This window comes from Ostrea edulis, chromosome 5 (genome assembly GCF_947568905.1).
Source record: "Ostrea edulis chromosome 5, xbOstEdul1.1, whole genome shotgun sequence".
Classification (NCBI taxonomy): domain Eukaryota; kingdom Metazoa; phylum Mollusca; class Bivalvia; order Ostreida; family Ostreidae; genus Ostrea; species Ostrea edulis.
In genome coordinates this window covers 26,250,815-26,271,620 of record NC_079168.1, presented here as the reverse complement: position 1 = coordinate 26,271,620, position 20,806 = coordinate 26,250,815, and the positions used below count along the sequence as shown (strand labels likewise).

The window sequence follows — 20,806 nt, the reverse complement described above, 5'->3', positions numbered from 1 at the left end:
GAAAACACTCTTACTGTACTTATTAATTCACAACAACGTTCAAATCGGCACTCATTCATAGGATGAAAATCGCACATGAGACGACATTACATGTATGATTATGTGTGTCTCTCGGTTGTACATATGTATTTGACCCATACGGTTGAGATTTTCAAAAATAAAAAAATAGTTCGACAACTCACTATGGGAAAAAGAGTTTACAATACAAAATTTGATGAAACCAGCGAAGCTTAGTGCAACTGCGCCCCGAGTAAGAATAAGGTTTCATCCCATGTTTGTTTAAGGCCAATCATATATTGACTAGACTAATATGTATATATTTAAGTTAATTTTGCTCATTCAGAAATATATGAGCGAAGAATTATAAAATGTTTTAAAATCTCCCATCTTAATCATGTTAATGTCTTTAAGTGATTCCCTTCAATGGCCTTGACTCTTGACTTAAAACCTTGCAAATCGATAGACCTCGATCGGCAACTCACCATCGGGAACAAGATAACTTCAGTTATAGAGTCACGTTCAATTAAAGTGATCTGCTAAAATTTTAGAGTGGGACATCATGGAACTACACCCACATTCAATGCTTCCAAATGTTTGAATGAAATTGTCTTGAAGTGCTGTTATACGGAACAGACCGAACGATGATTCCATAGATAAGATTTGTAATCCAACATGTAGTATATTATGTCATTGTCTCCGATGACTACATCACGTACAGGTTTTCGTTCGGGTTAAAACACGTCCTCAGTACCCCATGCTTGTCGTAAGAGGCGACTAATGGGACCATCCTTCGGATGAGACCGCAAAAATCGAGGCCTCGTGCCACAATAAAGATCAGTCCCTGCTCAAAGGCCACAAGTGCCGAGCATAGGCCTAAATTTTGTAGCCCTTCACCGGCAATTGTGACGTCTCCATGGGGAAGGAGGATATGGATATGAGCTCGAGTGAAAAATACCCTCACTGGTTATTATAAGTTCTGTTATAATAACCAGTGAGGGTATTTTTTCCAAAGGGCTTATTTTGAATTATTTTGGACTTTATGGGTATGCAAGACGTTGCTGACATGCATTAGAAATATTTTCAAGAAAAAATAATTAAAATCAACTCGTGTAGCTTATTCGGAAGGGGGGGGGGGGGGTTCCTGAACCCAAGCACCTGTGGATGATCTTAGAATCTCATCAAAGCCGGAACAGGCGGTGTGACGTCAAAATTATTGATTTTTGTGGTATTGAATACAAAAGAGTTACACATCATGGCAGCCTCTATAGATCGCAGGAATTTCAATTTTTGACGTTTTCAAATTAGTACTGAAGCTTATCTAGGCCATATATCAACAGAATTGTATGCCAAATCTTTATCATATGATTAATCCTATCATTTATCATGTAAAAATCTTTTGGGTTGCCTTTCGCTTTAAATATGCTATTATGATAGTTTTGCATGTAACTTTAACCATATTGGGCTGATGAAATCAAAACTAAGTTTAAGATTTTATCAAAATAAAGATTTCGGTTCTGTTGAATAGGTGTAGTATTATATAGAAATAAATTTGTATTCGGGAAGACAACAATGCAATTTTACTTCATTCAGAACCTCTGGATAGGTTTTCTAACACAAATATTAATAACAAAAGTTTAGCAGCCTTATTTTTGCAGTCATTGAAATAGTATATCACAATTTTGCAAACAAACAATTTCGACACCTAAATGACAGCTAGTATTGCTTTAAACAATTTACAACTAACTACATTACGTACGAGTTTTCGTCCGGGTACTCGTCTCCACCACATCTTATCACAGGGACCACAAGCGAATTGTCGTATTTCAATACCCGGGATTTCTCTCTGCTTGGCAAGCTCTCGCCAGACTCCGTTATTTAAAATTTCCTGCCACTGAAAAAATATTATCACAAAGAATAACATTGTTGTTTTTGCATTACTTAAAGGTATACACGCTGTAATTTGCGTCAATTAAAATTAAGACGGAAATTTATTTATTTTGTTTATTGAATAAAGTTAAGAACTTGTTGCAATTTACGCAATTCAAATCGAGCGCGTTAAAAAGATGTCAAATTATAATTAATTACTTTCCTGCCAGGAAAGTAATGCCTCTTTTTGAATATTAAACTACCACGTGACACCGAGAGCCATATTTAGATGTATAAACAAAGATGGCGTCGCGAAAACGTGGTAGACCGTTTGGAAGCCAATTAACTTTATCAGAAAGAAAAGAGAGGAAAAGGAAATCGGAAAGAGAGAGGAGCAAAGAAAGAATATATATTGGAGAACACTATGCCCAGTGGAATGTTTTAAGGGATAATTTGAAGTTCACCTACAACTTTGAATTGGCGGGTTTTCTCCTAGACAGGTAATTTGTAATATATCTATGTGAAATCTCTCTTTCAACCAGTTGATTCAGAAGAAAAGGCAAATGTAGCTTTACGTTGGTGACTCCAATGACTTAACTAACTATCGTATGGTATTCGTTCATGTTTCTTAACTCTACATATTGAATTTATCCTATAAACCACCGACCTGACAGATGATGAGGCACCAGAAGGGGTAATTTATATTCATTATTTGTTTTAACCTTTTACAGCATAAGGAGTGAAAAGAAGTTATTACTAATGAAAAGATAGGGTGCATATGAACGGTAAAATGGAGTTAATTCATTTGCGAATTAGCAGATAGAATCTACACATATATTATGTTGATGGCAGTGCTACTATATATAGCTGTCACTGGATGGGTTGAGGTAGTTCTATCACAATGACATTCATGAAATGACCCAGGCAAAATTTTATCCTCATGTACTACAATTTCTTAATTCTTTGCCATGACATTTTATGAATATTATTTTGAAATTATTTGAAGAAACTACAATATTTTTTTGAATATTATACCCATAAAATGAGTTACAAATAACATTGCAATAAGTTTTGTACAAAAAGGTATTTTTCAATGAAATATATGTAGCAAGGATATGATATTTGACTTGCTTATGAGCAGGTTGCTGTAGATCACTCTGAAATATATCAACAAATAAAGAATTTACAATCACATACAGTAACATACATGATGTATATATACTTAGGTACATGAATTGCTTCCTAAAAGTAAAGGTGCACTGACTAGCTGTTAAACATTATAAAAGGTTGAATTAGAACACCACAATATTTATCATATTTCTACTTCTTCTCTTTCTGCTGCCTTTACTGTGACTTGCTAAATTTTTGATAACTTTTTTAGAATATGCTATGCTCTGTCTGTACTTTTCTTGTTTTCATTCTCAATCTGTCAATTAAATTAAGGGCATAACATTTTGCATTGAACAAATGAAAGTGCTTGAAAAGTTAAATATATTAATTTACTACCATGCTTAGGTGGTGTTGGTTCAGACCCTCAATCCAACAACAACACCCCCACCCCATTTTTTAACTGCACTTAACATGTAGCCCCTACCAACAGAATTAGAAATCAAATTCAAAAGAAAATGTGGAGAGGGGTGTGTAATGAGAATTGCACAGTAGGATATAATGAAAATATATTAATATGAATTATATCTATGTTTATGTACTACATGGAGATCAATGTAAAAACTAAAGTGAATGTAATATTGAAATATAAACTTTGAATTTTCTTCCAGATATGTACAAAGCCAGCACTCAGTTAAATGTACTTCTACTCCTGTGCACAGCCAGGCAGACCAGAAGCCTTTTACGGGAAAATACATTATCTCTGACATTTCTGCAGAATCCGAACAAGCAACCAGTGATCCGTATGTTAAGATTCAGCTTAACTTTTTCTTCATCTTAAAATCAAATATCAGTATATGTAGAATAGATGGGTTGACTATGGATTGACTATTGTATAGCGGATTTTTTTCAATACCTATACAAAATTAAACTAAATTCTCAGTCATATTTCAATGTTGATTGTTATAACTACATATATTAGTTTATATACTTATACATAGTACATTGATGTTTCTGTTGTAAACAAAAAGTTTAGTACTTGGTCAAATGTACTTTATTTTACAGAGTAGTGCAAGTGAAGATAACGAACAGAGATCGGCTCTTATGGCCTTTGAACAGGGATCTTTATCGTGCAACATCTGCTGTGACAAGGGGCCTCGGTATTTGTGGTTTCATCCGATAGACCGCCCTATTTAGTCGCCTCTTACGACAAGCATGGGGTACTGAGAACCTATTCTAAACTGGATCCCCACGGGTAGTGGACGAAGAAAGTACGAGTAATTACACAGTATGTATAAATATACAACAGAGTGCGAGAACATTTGATTAACTTAGGATGTACATGTTCATGCAAAAAGTACGTAAATTGTAATTATGTCATACGAAAATATGTGATTTATAAATAACGACCTCTTCTGGTTGTTCCTTAGTTACATAAAGCAACCACTCAATTTTGAAACGATAGAGCATTTTATTTTCGTCCTGTCTTACATGTACACTGTACATTTATCAGCTGATCGGTCGCGGTAACTCAGTGGTAGAGCGTTCATGGCCGTGATAATCTAAAACGTTAACATAGGTAGTGATTGCTCCTTCGCCAAACGGCTTTGCATTAAGAAGAGAGAATCACGGGCCGTTTCGCGGCAGGCGTTGGCACGTTAAAGAACCCTCACTGCTACGACCGTAAGCGCTAAGCGTTCATGAAGGTCTAAATCTGTGGTACTTCATCTACAACTGGTGACGTCTCAATATGATTTAAAACATTCTCGACGCGGCGTAAAACAAAACAACAATCGCCTTTTATCACCTAGTTGGAAGATAATGACCACAAAATGTACATCTAACAGGTTGAACAATAAAACCTGTCCATCTGCAGATGAGATAGAAGGAATGTTTTGATATAATTATCTAGATAAGGCTAGTTGTATTCCGTGCGTCACAATTTTTCGGAAGAAAATTTTTCGCTTAGTTTTAATCGCACGTTTCGGGCTCGTCGCACGTGGTGAGGTCATTCGGCAGATTCCGGTACCCTACATGAAAGGTGAAGATAACGAACCGTGATCAATCCCATAACATCTAGCAAGAACCGGCTGTACATCAATGCATAAATTAAATCCATTTTCATATATAATACAAATACTGGCCAATTTATCTTAAATTTAAACTCTCCCATCCGAATATATCAAGAACCAGTTAGAGTCTTGTTTGCACGGTTTCGGTTTAATGTTATGGCATTTGGAGAAATTGTGTTGAAGGAACGGGGGGGGGGGGGGGGGGGGGGGGGGGGGCTCTAGCTTCAAATGTACATAACAAATTATAAAATAAAAAAAAACTGACGGCTGATTAATATTTAGACACTAGGGAGGGATTGTTATTAATTTATTTAGTAATTAATTATTTGTCATATAAGTGGAAACTAATGTGTGTTGTATCCTAGCACCTAAATTTGTGAATTTTCATGTAAATATAAACAGTTTTGGGCAAAGTATATATCGATAGCTAAAAGACACTGAGTATCATTAGTTTATTGTTTTTGAAAAAAAGCTTTGATTGGGCTCAACATTCGCGTAAGCTATATACGTAATAAACAAGCGATATAGCTAAAAAGTAAAGAAGATGGGTGACTTTATCGAGCCGAGCAACTATCAAAGTTCAAATTGAAACTCTCCAGAAAAAGACAACTTTGCATTCTAGTTAAAACAAGCAATCCATAGTTTACAAAAATACTTTTTCGATTTGCCCATTTCAAAGGAACATTGAAAAAATCCTATTCAAAATCACGTATTCGCGAAAAACGCACAAAATAAAGTAAATTCGACATTTCCAAGCAGATTTTCATATGGAGTGGGTCAGGTCTCCATTGTGAACTGAGGAAAATATGTTAGTACATGTTCAGTTGTAAACATTTTTGTAAATAAAAGTATGGAGACTTGACCCACTCTATGAAAACAGCTTACTTCTTGTGTATAACTTTTGTCGTATTATCAAGAAAATTTCTAAGTCTATGTCGGGTGACTTAATTTAGATAGCTTTAAATTCGGAAAATCTACATGGGAGGGATAGCAGAAGTGGTATAGCGACAGTCTCTTTGAATTTTTAGACAGGCCCAGATTGCATATCTGTGGTTCGAATACCAATTTTTCTAACCTATTTTTTTTCCTTATGAATTACTAGATTTCCCATAATTATTTGTCTCTGGCATTTTATGCTAAGTTTTACTCATAGCATGCAGTGTTAATGACGATCACAAGTAATTGATTCCAACATGCAGCTAGTGAGTAAATGTAAACAAGTATGGGACCGCATGTGTTACTTGAAGAGATCATGACAAAAGCCCAAATATGCAACCAGTGGAGAGAAAAAACAAAAGCAAATTAAGTGTCTGTTTCTGTCCCATTTGTAGTTGCTGGGAAACCTAACATCAAATGTGCGTTCTGTAACTGTAAAAACGGCCTCAGAATTGGAGGCGAGAACTGGCGCCTTTATTATATTTGGTATATTAGAACAAGTAGGTTGTAAATGCTGTTCAAAACATTTCGTGGGGAAAACTGAATTCAAATCAAAGCATTAATACTACATCATACAGAAAACGCTATTCCACATTTGATTTTACACCACAAAGTATCTGAGGTTTATCATTCACACCATTTAATATGTCAATGGAAATGTGGAGCACGTACTGTGGGATGTTGCGAGCATATACTTGTATGCAATGTCGGTTGGTACCTTATAATTAGGTACTTCAGGCATCAGTGTAATTATGAGTGCGTGTTAAAAACAGCTTAATGTCTAATATACATGATCCTGCCTGTGAAACAAATTCTGATGATGATTTTGATTAAATATTCTTTGAAGTATGATCTATATATTTGTTTTTGATTCAAAATACCTTGGACAGCGTTTTAGTACGGTACTGTATTTATTGTAAATACGGGTACCATCAATGCGGATTCTAAACTCCAAATTCACGACCGGTGCCCAATCATGAATAGGCTTATTGTTCGCCAAGTTCACCCATCTTCAAAAAGAAAATCAAGCTCATTGGAGTGTTTATTACCACAGCAAATTCTACTGGAAAACATGGACGCACAGGCGCGCCGAATACAACTAGGCCCCCAGATAATTATTGCAGATGAGATCAAAGGAACATTTTGATAAAATTACCCTTTCGTTTTCGCTCTGGGAGACTTCCGCGATTCGTCTTGGTTCCTCTGCAATGATTGAATGTCAATAGTCTATGAAATATGTAACTAATAAACGTGCCTTTATAGGAAAGTTTACATGAAATAAAGGTACATGTATATGGATAAATTTATAATCATTTATAGTATTTCTAAACAATTGAATATTACCTTGAAGTACAAATGACACTGTTTCTTGTAGGTTCCATTGGTGATGTTCCAACAGTCGCTGAGCTTGCGCTATTGAAAATCGACCTCTGAATAGTTCTTGAAACCTGCCTATCTTTTAAAAAAAATATGGTATATACTGTATTCACCAGTTCAGCTACGTTGTTGCTGAATGAGAAAACAACCTTTCATATAAATATACATAGCCCTTGTTCAGAATAAGAACAATTTATAACTTTTTTTGGTTCAGTATATGAGCCATTGATAATTTTTCGTTTGTTTAATGTGAAGATAAACGAACAGTGATCAATCTAATAACCTACATAATGAACTTCGAATATTGTTGTGGTACAGTGATTTTTGCAACCGGTAGGGGACTATGTATGGCCATGCAATATTCTCTGAATGCTTGTTATTAGAGATATTTAAAACGTCGAGTGCTTGTGGAACAAACGTAAAACCTAAACTGAAATATTCACATTGAATTTAATACATTTTGCACCAACTGGAAATAATTGTTTGACACAGTCCATGACCTGATCATATTCCACTTGATCTACTTTATTTGGACATTTCATTGTGTAATTCAAGGGTTCTCCTTGTCACAAAAATCCGCTGATCGATGATCTTTTGTTATGAAAATTATACAAGACTAAACAGGCACTCTTGAGTGTCTTGCTAACGAAATATATGACCCTATCGAACCAACATTTGCACATAGGCTCGTTTAAAAGTTGGTAATCGTGATAATAAAGTACAGAAAATAAAGTGGGATAAAGCTATTAGAGACACAGTACCACGTCCTTTAGGGGGAGGGAGACAGCCAGGTGAAAATAAATTTATCTACTAGCACTAACCGAAAGCATAATAGACATATTCAATGACCTGCTAAATTCCGAATTTTAAATCACATGCATCGAGTTCTGGATATCACCAGCTCCATCGCTCCCTCACAATCACGCACCACTAAATGCAATGCATATTAATATTTTCAGAGAATTAGAATGTTTTGAAAATGTCTGCACTATTCATCAATTTTTAATTCCGTGTTAGGAAGTGTTCTCATTTTGTCGAATCCGCTCCTCTGTTTCGATTTATTTATTTACAAATACACTTCCCCCTTTGTCCTATAAATATATATTAAATTTCCATATTTAGGAAGAAACGTGTATATTTAGTAGGAGACGATGATTCGAGATACCAAGATATGGATCACAGCACCGGAACCAAAATAACGCAATAAATGTCTGTAGAACAATTTTGATTCGTACAGAAGTCTGGTATAGATATAATTTGGTTTGATGGATTATCCGAGATTGTGAATGTCCCCATGTCATTGAGTCAGACTTTGTTTAATTTGTTTAACATGCAACATCATAGATTTTAATCGATTTTAATTGAAGTTAACGTTCTTTGCCATGCGAAGTAACAAAATATTTTTGTTTTCGTTCTAACGTTTAAATATCCTTTTGCAATAAGGAATGATCTGATAGAATTATCCTATAGAGATCGCTTGGAGATCAACAGCGCAAAATTCATGCATAAAATACACGTGCATTGTAGTAGTTACCTTCTTATCCCGGTCCCGATTTTGAGGAACGTCGGCCATTGTTGAGGTTCACTGGAAACACAATTATGACAAAGAAGTTACGTAAGGTTGCCCATAACTGCATGTTTCATAATTATACAATCAGTCAAGATAAACGATTTCAGCTCTAAGTCAATTTGACTCTGTATTTATTCTTAGGACTCACATATTTTCGTCATTTTCAATAAATGACAATCTTTACGCCTTAACATGTTATTTGTTTTGATTTATATGGAAACAAACAGAATTGCAATTTTGCCTTGGATCGATAGCGAGGACTTAACATAAATTACTGTAAGATATCAACAAAGAGCCTGCCCATTACCCTAGGCTGACAAGGTTAAACTTTGGCCAGAGAGTACCTCCAGCAAGTGTGACGACAGCGATTTATCAGTTATTGATATGGCGGCAGATCTCAAAATCTGGGAAACGTGTTGTCTCTGACATAAATGTACTGCTGTTTTATCTTTGTAAGGGGGTTATAAATTATGGTGGCATAGTTCTGCCACCACTTGTATGGTGGCATACTTCTGCCACCACTTGTAATTAATAATTATGTCGATTTGTCAGATCTTATTGTCGACTTAGCTTGTCACTTATTCACGTGTTTAAAAATTCACATAAAAACGTGTCCATGCCCAGTTTGTGCCATCCAGTTGACAACATCTTTTTCTGACAAGTCGACATTAAGATCTGAAAAGTCAACAAGTCGACATCAGTTTCCAAGCCCCACTCTAACACACCAAAAGCCCCACTCTAACACCAAAACCACTGACCCAGACGTCATGATTTTCACAAATTTAGGCACGTCACGTATAGGGGTATATCGGTGCCACAATTTCATTTTAACATTTTTATGCCCCCCCCCCCCCCCCAAGAAGAGGGGCATGTTGATTTGCACCTGTCGGTCGGTCGGTAGACCACATGTTGTCCGCTCATTATCTTGAGAACCATTCACTTAATCATAATGATATTTCATATGTGGGTTGGTTATAAGTAGAAGATGACCCCTATTCTTTTTCAGGTCAAGGGTCAATCTACTCTGGACATAGGAATAAACTCTCTGCTCAATATCTTGAGAACCCTTTGCTTGACAGACATCAAACTTGTTACACTGGTACATCCTAAAGAGTAGATGACCCCTATTGATTTTGAGGTCGCATGGTCAAACTGGACATAGTAATAATTATACTGTCCACTCAATATCTTGAGAACCCTTTGCTTGACAGACATCAAAGTTAGTCTACTGGTACATCGTCAGGAGATTACCCATATTAATTTTGAGGTGACATGGTCAATGGTTGAACTGGACATAGTAATATATTGTCTCCAATATTTTAAGAATTATTTGCTTGATTGACACCAAACTTGGTACACTGGTATAGCATAAGGAGTAGATGACGATAATTAATTTTAGGTCACATGGTCAATTTTCTTTTCAAGAATTGTTTCCAGTTTGTAAAAAGCTGTATACAGAGATGATGCCATGTCACCGTGGAATGTATAGTGACAATTTCCTCCTGACCTCTTAGCCACGATGCGCCTTTGGATCTAATACATGTACCTTACAGTCGGTAGTCGTAAACTGAAAAGAAACCAGATACCTGGCCTCGCCCCTCTTTATTAGATTGAAAATAAATATATGGATACAGATATACATGTCTACTATTCCATGTCAATAAAATAAAACTTAATGTACTTGAACAATAGTGTTATTTCTCATCTGGGTTTACCCATAATATAACCTTTTTGCCAGTAATTTGTTTTAGAAATAAGGTTTACATTCGGATTTATTTTATTACTTGATTTCTTGATATGAATATGGATGTGGTAATTCATTTAAAACTAAATTGCAAACTATGGGGGGATATATAGAATCATTTTTTTCTGACAAGCGCGGTTTTTAAAAGCAAAATATTCCAGCCGCAATTTATTTAATAAACCTATTTCTTTATCGTAACAGGTACGGACTGATGGACCAGCCGAACCACCCACCAACAAAATTTGAGATGACTAAACTGTAGACCATGTAAAACATAATATGCTTTCAAGGGTTAATAATACTCTTCAATGTACATGTATTATCTCATTTCGATATGTGACAATAGTTTTATACACATGTAATAGATTTTTCGTTTTCTAAAAAAATCAATACAATTTTACCACCAAAAAACAACAATACTAAGATTAATTCATTTTTTTATTTTCCTTGATTGCATTTTAATTATACCTCATTATTGCAGGAAATGGCGCACTAAGTTTAATGCGATTGTGATATTTAATGTATTTCCTAAACTTTATTGTTAAATGAATCAAAAGACATTCGCTTTTCGGACCGAATTCGTTTGGTTTAGTTTAATAATGTTTAACGTCTCTCTGGAGAAATTTTTCACTCATATAGAGACGTCACCATTGCCGGTGAAGAGCTACGAAATTTGGGCCTATGCTCAAAACCTATGACCTTAGAGCAGGGAGGGATCTCTATCATGCCACACCTGCTGTGACATGGGACCTCGGTTTTTGCGGTCTCATTCAAAGGGCCGCCCCATTTAGTCGCCACTTACGAGAAGCATGGGGGTACTGAGGACCTATTTAACCCGGATCCTCACGGAACCCGAATTTGTAAATCATAGCCTCACTGGTTACACATAGTCATTGTAAATCATAGCCTCACTGGTTACACATAGTCACAAACCTTGGTAATTGCTACATGCAGCCACACTGTATTTTGATTTACAAATCAATTTTATTAATTTTTTGGTGATACAATTGCCAAATGGTACCGCAATAGAAGTGCAGGTGCTTTTAAAGATGTTACCATGGGAAATATCAACCAATAGTATTCTTACATAACTATGAACTCTGCAAAAATAGTAGAAATATGAGTAGTACAAAAATAATAAATTGGCAAATATAATGCCTAGTACGGTGTTATACTTCTACCACAAGGGAAGGTAAAGCTGTATAAATTTGTTGAGTCATACAATTTTCCAAGCGTTCTCGATGCCTTTAATATACAGCAAATATTCGTTGAAGTCACAATGTGTCGTTCATCTGTCATAGACGTCTTTGTTGATGGTGTAGTAACACATTCTAATTGTATATCTGATGAAGAATACCACCGGCTCCTTTATCTTCGTTGTGAAATTATGGTGAAAGTTGAGCACGATCACGTTGGAAAGTTCTAAAATTGAGATCTATTCAAAACCTCTTTCTGGTGGGTCTTTATTGTACTATCAAGCCTACATTAAATCTTCGCTGAAACTCTTACAGAATACGGATTCAGGTTTGGCCGCAATAGTTTCTTTCCAAGGATGACCAACACTCCGCTCTCTTCTCCGAAAATTAAAGTAATCTGTTTATTGTCGGTTCTCGCTTTCTACCTTATATCCGTGTCAATGAACGTTTTTAGCCATTATCTTTGTTTAGACGAATAATTGGATCTTTGTTGATTTCGTTCCGAACGAGAGATGTAGTTTGAGAACTCTGTAGTTAAAGTCATTGTGTATGTCGTTAAACATTGCTACCAATTTGGTAGGTTCCTTCGAGTTTGACGTTCCCTCTGAAATCTTTCACCCCTATATAAGTGTCAAAAGGTGAAGTGATTCATATTTTTATGAGGGGAAACGGTTTTCTATTGTACTAACGCCTACCTTGATTTTTGTTTTAATGTAAAATATATTGCACAAATAGTGACAACATTTGATTGTCGAAAAAATTTCACTCATATTGAGACATCACCAGTTGTAGAGCTTTGCGCTTTCGACCGTATCAGTGTGGGTTCTTTATCGTGCCGTGGCCTGCCGGGACATGGGACCTCCGTTCCTAAGGTCATATCCAAGAGACCTGTGATTCTCACTTTTAAATACCGAGCGTTTGGCGATGGAGCAATCACTACCTATGTTTATGTCTTAGGTTTGACGCGGCGAAGGCACGAATGGGGCTCGAACTCACGACCTCCCGGTTACGTAATGAACGCTCTCTGCCACTGAGCTACCGCGACCGGTAACAACATTTGGAATTACGGATTTTCCTTCCCTTATGCAATAAATGCAATGTAAACTCAATATCACTGCTATATCAGTCTGAATTTTTTAAAAATTATAAGAATACAAGACATTGCGAGCAGGGCAAACATGCACCACTGGATACACCAGGTGTAGGATCGTGTGTACGAGAGGAGTAAGCATCCCACGCTGACCATTCACACTCACCTTGAGTGCTCTATCAAATAAGGTAAATATTGACATGCCTGAATTAATATCAAATAAGTTGTTATTGACATGCCTGAATTATTACAACTGTCGCTTTTTAAAAGATGGGGATATCTTTCAATTTTAAACTGAGTACATTAAATTATTAGTCTTCATCAATATCTGAAAGATTTGGACGTGAGCTGCCTGATATCATGGATGCTAGGTCGTCTTGAGTGAGGAATGTATCTACTGTAGAACCACTGCTGATGTGTGGATTGCACGGTGTCACTACTTTCCGAGGTAGCGATCTTGGATGTACGCATATTCCAGGGAGAATTTCACCCTCTGAAATTCGAAGACAATATGTACCTTAGAACTTAAAATATCAAAACATATAATACCATATAAATGAGTTCAAAGAAAGTGGACGTTGACATGTTTTTCTTAAACAGCAATGTGCAGGTGCGCGGAATACTTTTTATTGTATACTTTTAAGGTATTCAATGTACAAGAATGAAGTTTGAACAATTCTGAATGCTTCAGATTAAGATAAATGATTATTGTTTGATAATGTTGAAAGAGAAATAGATCGTATTCACGTGACTGATATATTATTAGAGAGCGATCCTTTTGCGCTTATTTTTCGTCTGAAAACACAGGGGCTAAGCCCGTTTTGGGCCCGAACTCTGCGATACCATAAATATACAAAGTGGTCTAACTCTGACCCAGATAAAAAAAAAAATACCCATTCGCTTCAAATGCGTTAAAAATCAGAAACTAGGTGCGATATGCGTAGTTTAACAGTCTCCTTAGTAGGTAAAACCACAGGCAATTGCATCGCTATATAAAGAGTAAAGGTATAGAACTTTAAATATAGGGTACCCAAGTTAGCCGATGTAAAAACAATAAATTAATTGATATGAAATTCTACTTTGTATTTCAATTTATTCATACATAATCAATCTACATTACTACCAAAGTTCATCCCGAAATTCCGTATACTTCCCAAGATATGCAGAAATGAACTCGGAAAAATGCCTATTATTTTTTGATTGACTTTTAGCTGGGCCCTGACACTACACGACTACACAGAGTGTTTGAGCATTGCAACAAGCTATCAAATAGAATGTGCAGCATAAAATATCATTTCTAAAATGAATTTCTTACCCCAATTCATAAAATGAAGTCCGTAATAGCTCCAAGTGACTAAAAAATTTAAACCGTCTGTACTGTCACCTATCAGTCATTTTCATCGATGCCACTAACTACCCACATTGACATCATTATTGTAAATCGTCAAACACCTGTGATAATGTGATTTAGATAAAAATAGACATAATGATACATTTGTATATTTATAAAGACTTGTATTAGCATAATTTATGTATTATAATGAATCAATATTGATAAATATTAGTTTTTAGTCTCTAAATCGTTATGGGTCCTTCCATCTCTTTTGGGTAATTAGTCTTAACTACCTTAACGGCTGAGATTGTGAAAGTACACACGGTTTTAAAAAAAATCAGTCACTTGGATCTATTACGGACTTAATTTTATGAATTGGGGTAAGAAATTTAATTTAATTATAAATCCAAATGTGGGACTTTAAGATCATGCTCCAACATATTCCACCAGGATTTACGATTGGTTGATTCTATCCAATGAGTTGTTACATGCCTACCTCCCTGAGATTTAAAATTTCTGTTCTCACTAAAGCTTCCCAAATCATCCTCCGTGAAGACCATTCTTATTTTGAATTCTGCTCCTTTAACAGTTTTTTTTTTTCCAACGATACTATACGCTAAAATACTTTCGACTTAGGTCATGAGGATGAGTAACATTTCAGTTTGAGGGTATAAGTTCCAAATGCATGTAGCCCCAATAGTTTGCTTGAAGAAAGGATCCAAGGGTCATGATATTAACAATTTGGTAGATGCCTCCATTCATGTTATAACTATGCAGTAGCATTCTGTTTATATTTTCAAAAGTAATCATATTTCAAATCATATACATTCACCACTACATGGCCTAGTAATTTGTAACCATCTTAGGGTCTGAGCCGTTGATCCCGAGTTCATGAATTTAACGATGTTTTATTGGACTTTTTTCTTTTAAGTTTTGGTCCCTCGGGAGTAGGAACATTGCAATCATTTAATCCTATACATATACATACAAAGGTGAAGATAACGAACAGTGATCATTGTCATAAATCCCATAAACACGGACCCCTACCAGAGGTCGGAAGGGTAAGCATCCCTTGTTGACCGGTCACACCCGCCGTGATCCCTACATCTTGATCAGGTTAACGGAGTATCAGAATGTAAAGAACGACTTAACAATTGGTATGAAACACGGTACACAACATTCGACCTAACGATAGCTTGTATTCTTGCTTTTACAAATGTAAGATTTTTATAAAGACCAAATGATTTGCAAAAGGCTGACTTTAAACGAGACTGTTGAAACACTTGTAACATCAACTCGTTTGTCAGTAACCTGCGTCGATTTACAAATTGACTCTATACGTGTACGTCCCTAAATTACTGCATTTTAATTTTGTTAGAACTTGGTAGAATAGTTTCTGAGAAAGAGGTTGAAAATGGATGAATGTTATATGCAACACGTAACACAAGACGGCAACCAGTCACGCGAGATACTTAAGTGATCTAAAGTTAATTCTTACGTGCTCTGTTAAAGCAATTGTGGGCGAAACAGGAATGTGTGTGACGTCCACGATGCCAAGTGCTGCGCATTGTAGGAGGAAATATTCTGGCGGGTTGTACTCTATTTCCACAATTGTAGCAGGGACTACAAGAGTTATTCATTTGTCCAAACCCTCTGAAAAACAACAAATTTAATTACTCACGATTGTTAAGACTATAATTACCTCAGTTCGATAATAATCATATCCAACCACAAACCATGGGAAATTCTTTTTTATCACATATTTTATCCTAAAAGACCCGAATTTCAAAAATCACCGTTTGTTTTCATCAACTCAAACTATATTCGTAACGATAACATTACGCTGCTACAAATAGTTCCTTGGGAAATATTAATAAAAATGAATATTGACTGTCACAATGTTCAATTCCTACAATATTATTTTCAGATGAGAAAAAATACATTTAAGACGTTTTACATTGAAATTGTGTGACTATTCATGAAAATGACAGTCATCCCAATTTGTGTGATTGATGACGCGCGTTCTTTTATTTTTTATTTGTTGGAGTTACATGTGTGAATGTTGACGACGAATTTTCCACCAAGTACATCGCCATCTTGAGAAATTTTATGTTTCCTGTGGTATTGAGAGTGGTAGAACTTATATAGTTAGGTGTGCTTATGTTTCTTACAGCTGTATTTGTGATGGAATCGTTTCGTTGAACGTGGCGTATCCCGGACTGAATTGGTACATGGAGTTGGAAAGTTGATATCCATTAGATAAAAGGTTAAATATGTGATAACAGGTCTTAGTGGGTTCGCTTCCTAATGTGAAGTATCGGGTTTTCTAACACTCAGAAAGATTTACACACTACGTAGGAATGAAAGGTGAAAATAATAAACGGTGATCAATCTCATAACTCCTATAAGGAATACAAAATAGAGAGTTGGGCGAATACGGACTCCTGGATATACTAGAGGTGGGATCGGGTGCCTACGAGGAGTAAGCATTCTCTGTCGACCAGTCACATCCGCCGTGAGTCCTATATCAGATCAGGTAAATTGAGTAATCTGCAGTCAAAATCAGTGTGCAAGATCGGCCTAACAATCGGCATGAAACAGGTCAGACAACATTTGACCTAATTAAGCTATATTGGCAAACTAGATCATTATAATGACCATAGAATTTGCGAAAAGCTGACTTTGAACGAGATTTTTAAAACTACGGAATACGAACAAAATATCGTATCAGTGATATCCACTAAATAAAGAAGTAAATATGAGATAAAATGAGATAAAACTTTTTATTATACTTTCAGATGAAATACTCGAATCTGATTGGTCAAGAAGTATTTGAAAAAAATATATTGTTACCCTCTGAAAACAGAAAGCACGGGCTCCAGGGTGATAATATCTAGCAACGGGTAACAGTACTTGACAACAGATGATGTTATAAAAATTATCACATGCGTCAAATTTACGCGCGTACGGTTCGCCGTAGATTGTTAAACGACGTCGTTTGAGCGTTTGTATTAAATGCCAATGCCCGCATCGATATACGAAATATCGCATGGCAGTGATTGATCAAATGTCAACAGACGTAAGTTTGTTTGCTTTGCTGTTTGTATAACAATCAGTATAATAAATCAAATATTGCATGCACCTCGGCGACGCCTCGGTTGACAATGGTTTTCTCGAGGGAAAATTTTCAATGTTACCCATAACTACATCCACTATTTATATAATAGTCTTTAAAAGGCTTGCGATTTTAATTGCTGAGGCAAATACATGTTCCATGAACTCAACTTATCTCGAGATAGGATTTGTTGAATGGACGAATCCTGCTCACTTTATTTAACAATTTACGATTCCTTGATTTCTGTAATTCGTTGTGAGGCTAATCCCGTGGGGATCCGGGTTAGAATAAGTCCTCAGTGTCACCTTACTTGTCATAAGAGGCGACTAAATGGGGCGGTTCTTCGGACGAGACTGCAAAAACCGAGGTCCCGTGTCACATCAGGTGTGGCACAATATAGATCCCTCCCTGCTCAATGGTCATAAGCGAAGAGCATAGGCCTAAATTTTCCAGCCCTTCACCAGCAGTGGTAACGTCTCCATATGAGTGAAACATTCTCATGCGCGACGTTAAACTATATTCAATCAATCGTTGTGATGCAAGGCAAACGTAAATAAACGTGTAAGATGTGTGGGGCAGGTGTCTGTCTATAAATGTGTGGGGCATGTGAATGTTTATAAACCTGTAAATAAGATGTGTCGGGGCAGGTGTCTGTTCATAAACGTGTAAATAAGATGTGTGGGGCAGGTGTCTGTTTATAAATGTGTAAATAAGATGTGTGGGGCAGGTGTCTGTTTATAAACGTGTAAATAAGATGTGTGGGGCAGGTGTCTGTTTATAAACGTGTAAATAAGATGTGTGGGGCAGGTGTTGTGAATCAGATGCGTAGGACAGGTGTCTGTTTATAAACGTGTAAATAAGATGTGTGGGGCAGGTGTCTGTTTATAAATGTGTAAATAAGATGTGTGGGTCAGGTGTCTGTTTATAAACGTGTAAATAAGATGTGTGGGGCAGGTGTCTGTTTATAAACGTGTAAATAAGATGTGTGGGGCAGGTGTTGTGAATCAGATGCGTAGGACAGGTGTCTGTTTATAAACGTGTAAATAAGATGTGTGGGGCAGGTGTCTGTTTATAAATGTGTAAATAAGATGTGTGGGTCAGGTGTCTGTTTATAAACGTGTAAATAAGATGTGTCGGGGCAGGTGTCTATTCATAAAAGTGTAAATAAGATGTGTGGGACAGGCGTCTGTTCATAAATGTGTAAATAAGATGTGTCGGGGCAGGTGTCTGTTCATAAACGTGTAAATAAGATGTGTGGGGCAGGTGTTGTGAATCAGATGCGTAGGACAGGTGTCTGTTTATAAACGTGTAAATAAGATGTGTGGGGCAGGTGTCTGTTTATAAATGTGTAAATAAGATGTGTGGGTCAGGTGTCTGTTTATAAACGTGTAAATAAGATGTGTGGGGCAGGTGTTGTGAATCAGATGCGTAGGACAGGTGTCTGTTTATAAACGTGTAAATAAGATGTGTGGGGCAGGTGTTGTGAATCAGATGCGTAGGACAGGTGTCTGTTTATAAACGGGTAAATAATATGTGTGGGGCAGGTGTCTGTTTATAAATGTGTAAATAAGATGTGTGGGGGAAGTGTCTGTTTATAAACGTGTAAATAAGATGTGTGGGATAGGTTTCGTTTCTGTTTATAAACTTGAAAATAAGATGTGTGGGTCAGGTGTCTGTTTATAAACGCGTGTAAATAAGATGTGTGGGGCAGTTGTCTGCTCATCAACGTGTAAATAAGATGTGTGAAGCATGTTTATTTTCTATTTATAAACGTATCAATAAGATGTTTGGGTCAGGTGTCTGTTTAAAAACGTGTAAATAAGATGTGTGGGTCAGGCGTCGGTTTATGAACGTGTTGATAAGATGTGTGGGGCAGGTGTTTGTTTATAAACGTGTAAATAAGATGTGTGGGGCAGGTGTCTGTTTAAAAACGTGTAAATAAGATGTGTGGGTCAGGCGTCGGTTTATAAACGTGTTGATAAGATGTGTGGGTCAGGTGTCTGTTTATAAACGTGTAAATAAGATGTATGGGGCAGGTGTCTGTTTATAAACGGGTAAATAAGATGTGTGGGTCAGGTGTCGGTTTATAAACGTGTTGATAAGATGTGTGGGTCAGGTGTCTGTTTATAAACGTGTAAATAAGATGTATGGGGCAGGTGTCTGTTAATAAACGTGTAAATAAGATGTGTGGGACAGGTGTCTGTTCTTATATGTGTAAATAAGATGTGTGGGGACAGGTGTTTTATAAACGTGTAAATAAGATGTGTAGGGTTGGTGTCTGTTTATAAACGTGTAAATAAGATGTCTGTTCATGAACGTGTAAATAAGATGTGTAGGGTTGGTGTCTGTTTATAAAAGTGTAAATAAGATGTCTGTTCATGAACGTGTAAATAAGATGTGTAGGGTTGGTGTCTGTTTATAAAAGTGTAAATAAGATGTGTGGGGCAGGTGTCTGTTCATACACGTGTAAATAAGATGTGTGGGGCAGGTGTCTGTTTATAAACGTGTAAATAAGATGTGTGGGGCAGGTGTCTGTTTATAAACGTGTAAATAAGATGTGTGGGGCAGGTGTCTGTTCATACACGTGTAAATAAGATGTGTAGGGTTGGTGTCTGTTTATAAAAGTGTAAATAAGATGTGTGGGGCAGGTGTTTGTTTATAAACGTGTAAATAAGATGTGTGGGGCAGGTGTATGTTTATAGACGTGTAAATAAGATGTGTGGGGTAGGTCTCCAGAGGCAGATCTAGGAATTGTGGTTACGGGGGGCGCCACTTTATCAAGCAATGGGTCCAAGGGGCGAAGCCCCCGGAAGCTCCTGGATTTTACAGGTTTTATAGAGCTTGAAATATGTCTCCTATTTAGTCATTTGTACTATTTTCTATCTTATTTATAAGGTAAAATTAATAAAAATGACGCAAATTTTAAGAGATGTTGGAAAAAATTAAGTTCTCCCAATAAAGTATTTCAAGTAATCAAAAGATTTTGTTATTTATTTCTCCGGGAGTGGAAGAAATTATTGCTTGTTTTATCGTTTAGTATATTTTTCTAAACAAGATACCACGATTTACCTTAAATTTGAAAATTTTAGGGGGGGGGGGCGTCTGCGCCCCCCTTAAATCCGCCACTGGTCTCTGTACATATACGTAGATTTTGATGATGTTCTTACTTTTACTCTATTCTGGTTTTTGATTTTTAATGAAAAGTTTACGGTGTTTAGACAATGAATCAAGATTTCAACCTTAGATTTGCATATGTTCACAGGTCGTGCAAGAAGTTTATGCACATGTATACTGAAAATGGAAAACGTAGAACAGGACCGGAAGTATGTATGACTCATATAACATGAGGCACGTATGGACTCCTCTTTGAAAAAGGAGGATGTTGTAAATCAAACGTATA

At 36.4% G+C, this 20,806-nt stretch overlaps 2 protein-coding genes and 1 long non-coding RNA gene across 6 annotated transcripts in view; 1 reads left to right on the top strand and 2 right to left on the bottom strand.

The window, feature by feature from the left end:
* LOC125650088 (shiftless antiviral inhibitor of ribosomal frameshifting protein homolog) overlaps positions 1 to 12,575 on the bottom strand; it is a 24,419-nt gene extending 11,844 nt beyond the window's left edge. For 2 of the 4 annotated variants that reach the window (XM_048878050.2, XM_056165564.1), the window contains exons 1-4: positions 8,893 to 12,575; positions 7,326 to 7,437; positions 7,138 to 7,184; positions 1,757 to 1,891 (exon numbers count right to left, since the gene is read on the bottom strand). In XM_048878050.2, coding sequence (XP_048734007.2) covers positions 1,757 to 1,891; positions 7,138 to 7,184; positions 7,326 to 7,437; positions 8,893 to 8,931 — 333 coding nt within the window. In that variant the 5' untranslated portion in view covers positions 8,932 to 12,575. The remainder of the gene's footprint in view (positions 1 to 1,756; positions 1,892 to 7,137; positions 7,185 to 7,325; positions 7,438 to 8,892) is intronic. The other 2 variants (XM_056165565.1, XM_056165566.1) reach the window with 1 other exon arrangement.
* Positions 2,305 to 3,726, top strand: LOC130054781 (uncharacterized). Its single transcript, XR_008803118.1, has 2 exons — positions 2,305 to 2,366; positions 3,645 to 3,726. It is a non-coding gene; the product is annotated as an uncharacterized LOC130054781 (long non-coding RNA).
* A 415-nt stretch (positions 12,576 to 12,990) lies between the features above and the next one.
* Positions 12,991 to 20,806, bottom strand: part of LOC125650087 (shiftless antiviral inhibitor of ribosomal frameshifting protein-like) — a 32,283-nt gene continuing 24,467 nt past the window's right edge. The window contains exons 7-8 of the mRNA XM_048878049.2: positions 15,790 to 15,944; positions 12,991 to 13,451 (exon numbers count right to left, since the gene is read on the bottom strand). Of these exons, the coding sequence (XP_048734006.1) occupies positions 13,270 to 13,451; positions 15,790 to 15,944 (337 nt within the window). The 3' untranslated portion in view covers positions 12,991 to 13,269. The remainder of the gene's footprint in view (positions 13,452 to 15,789; positions 15,945 to 20,806) is intronic.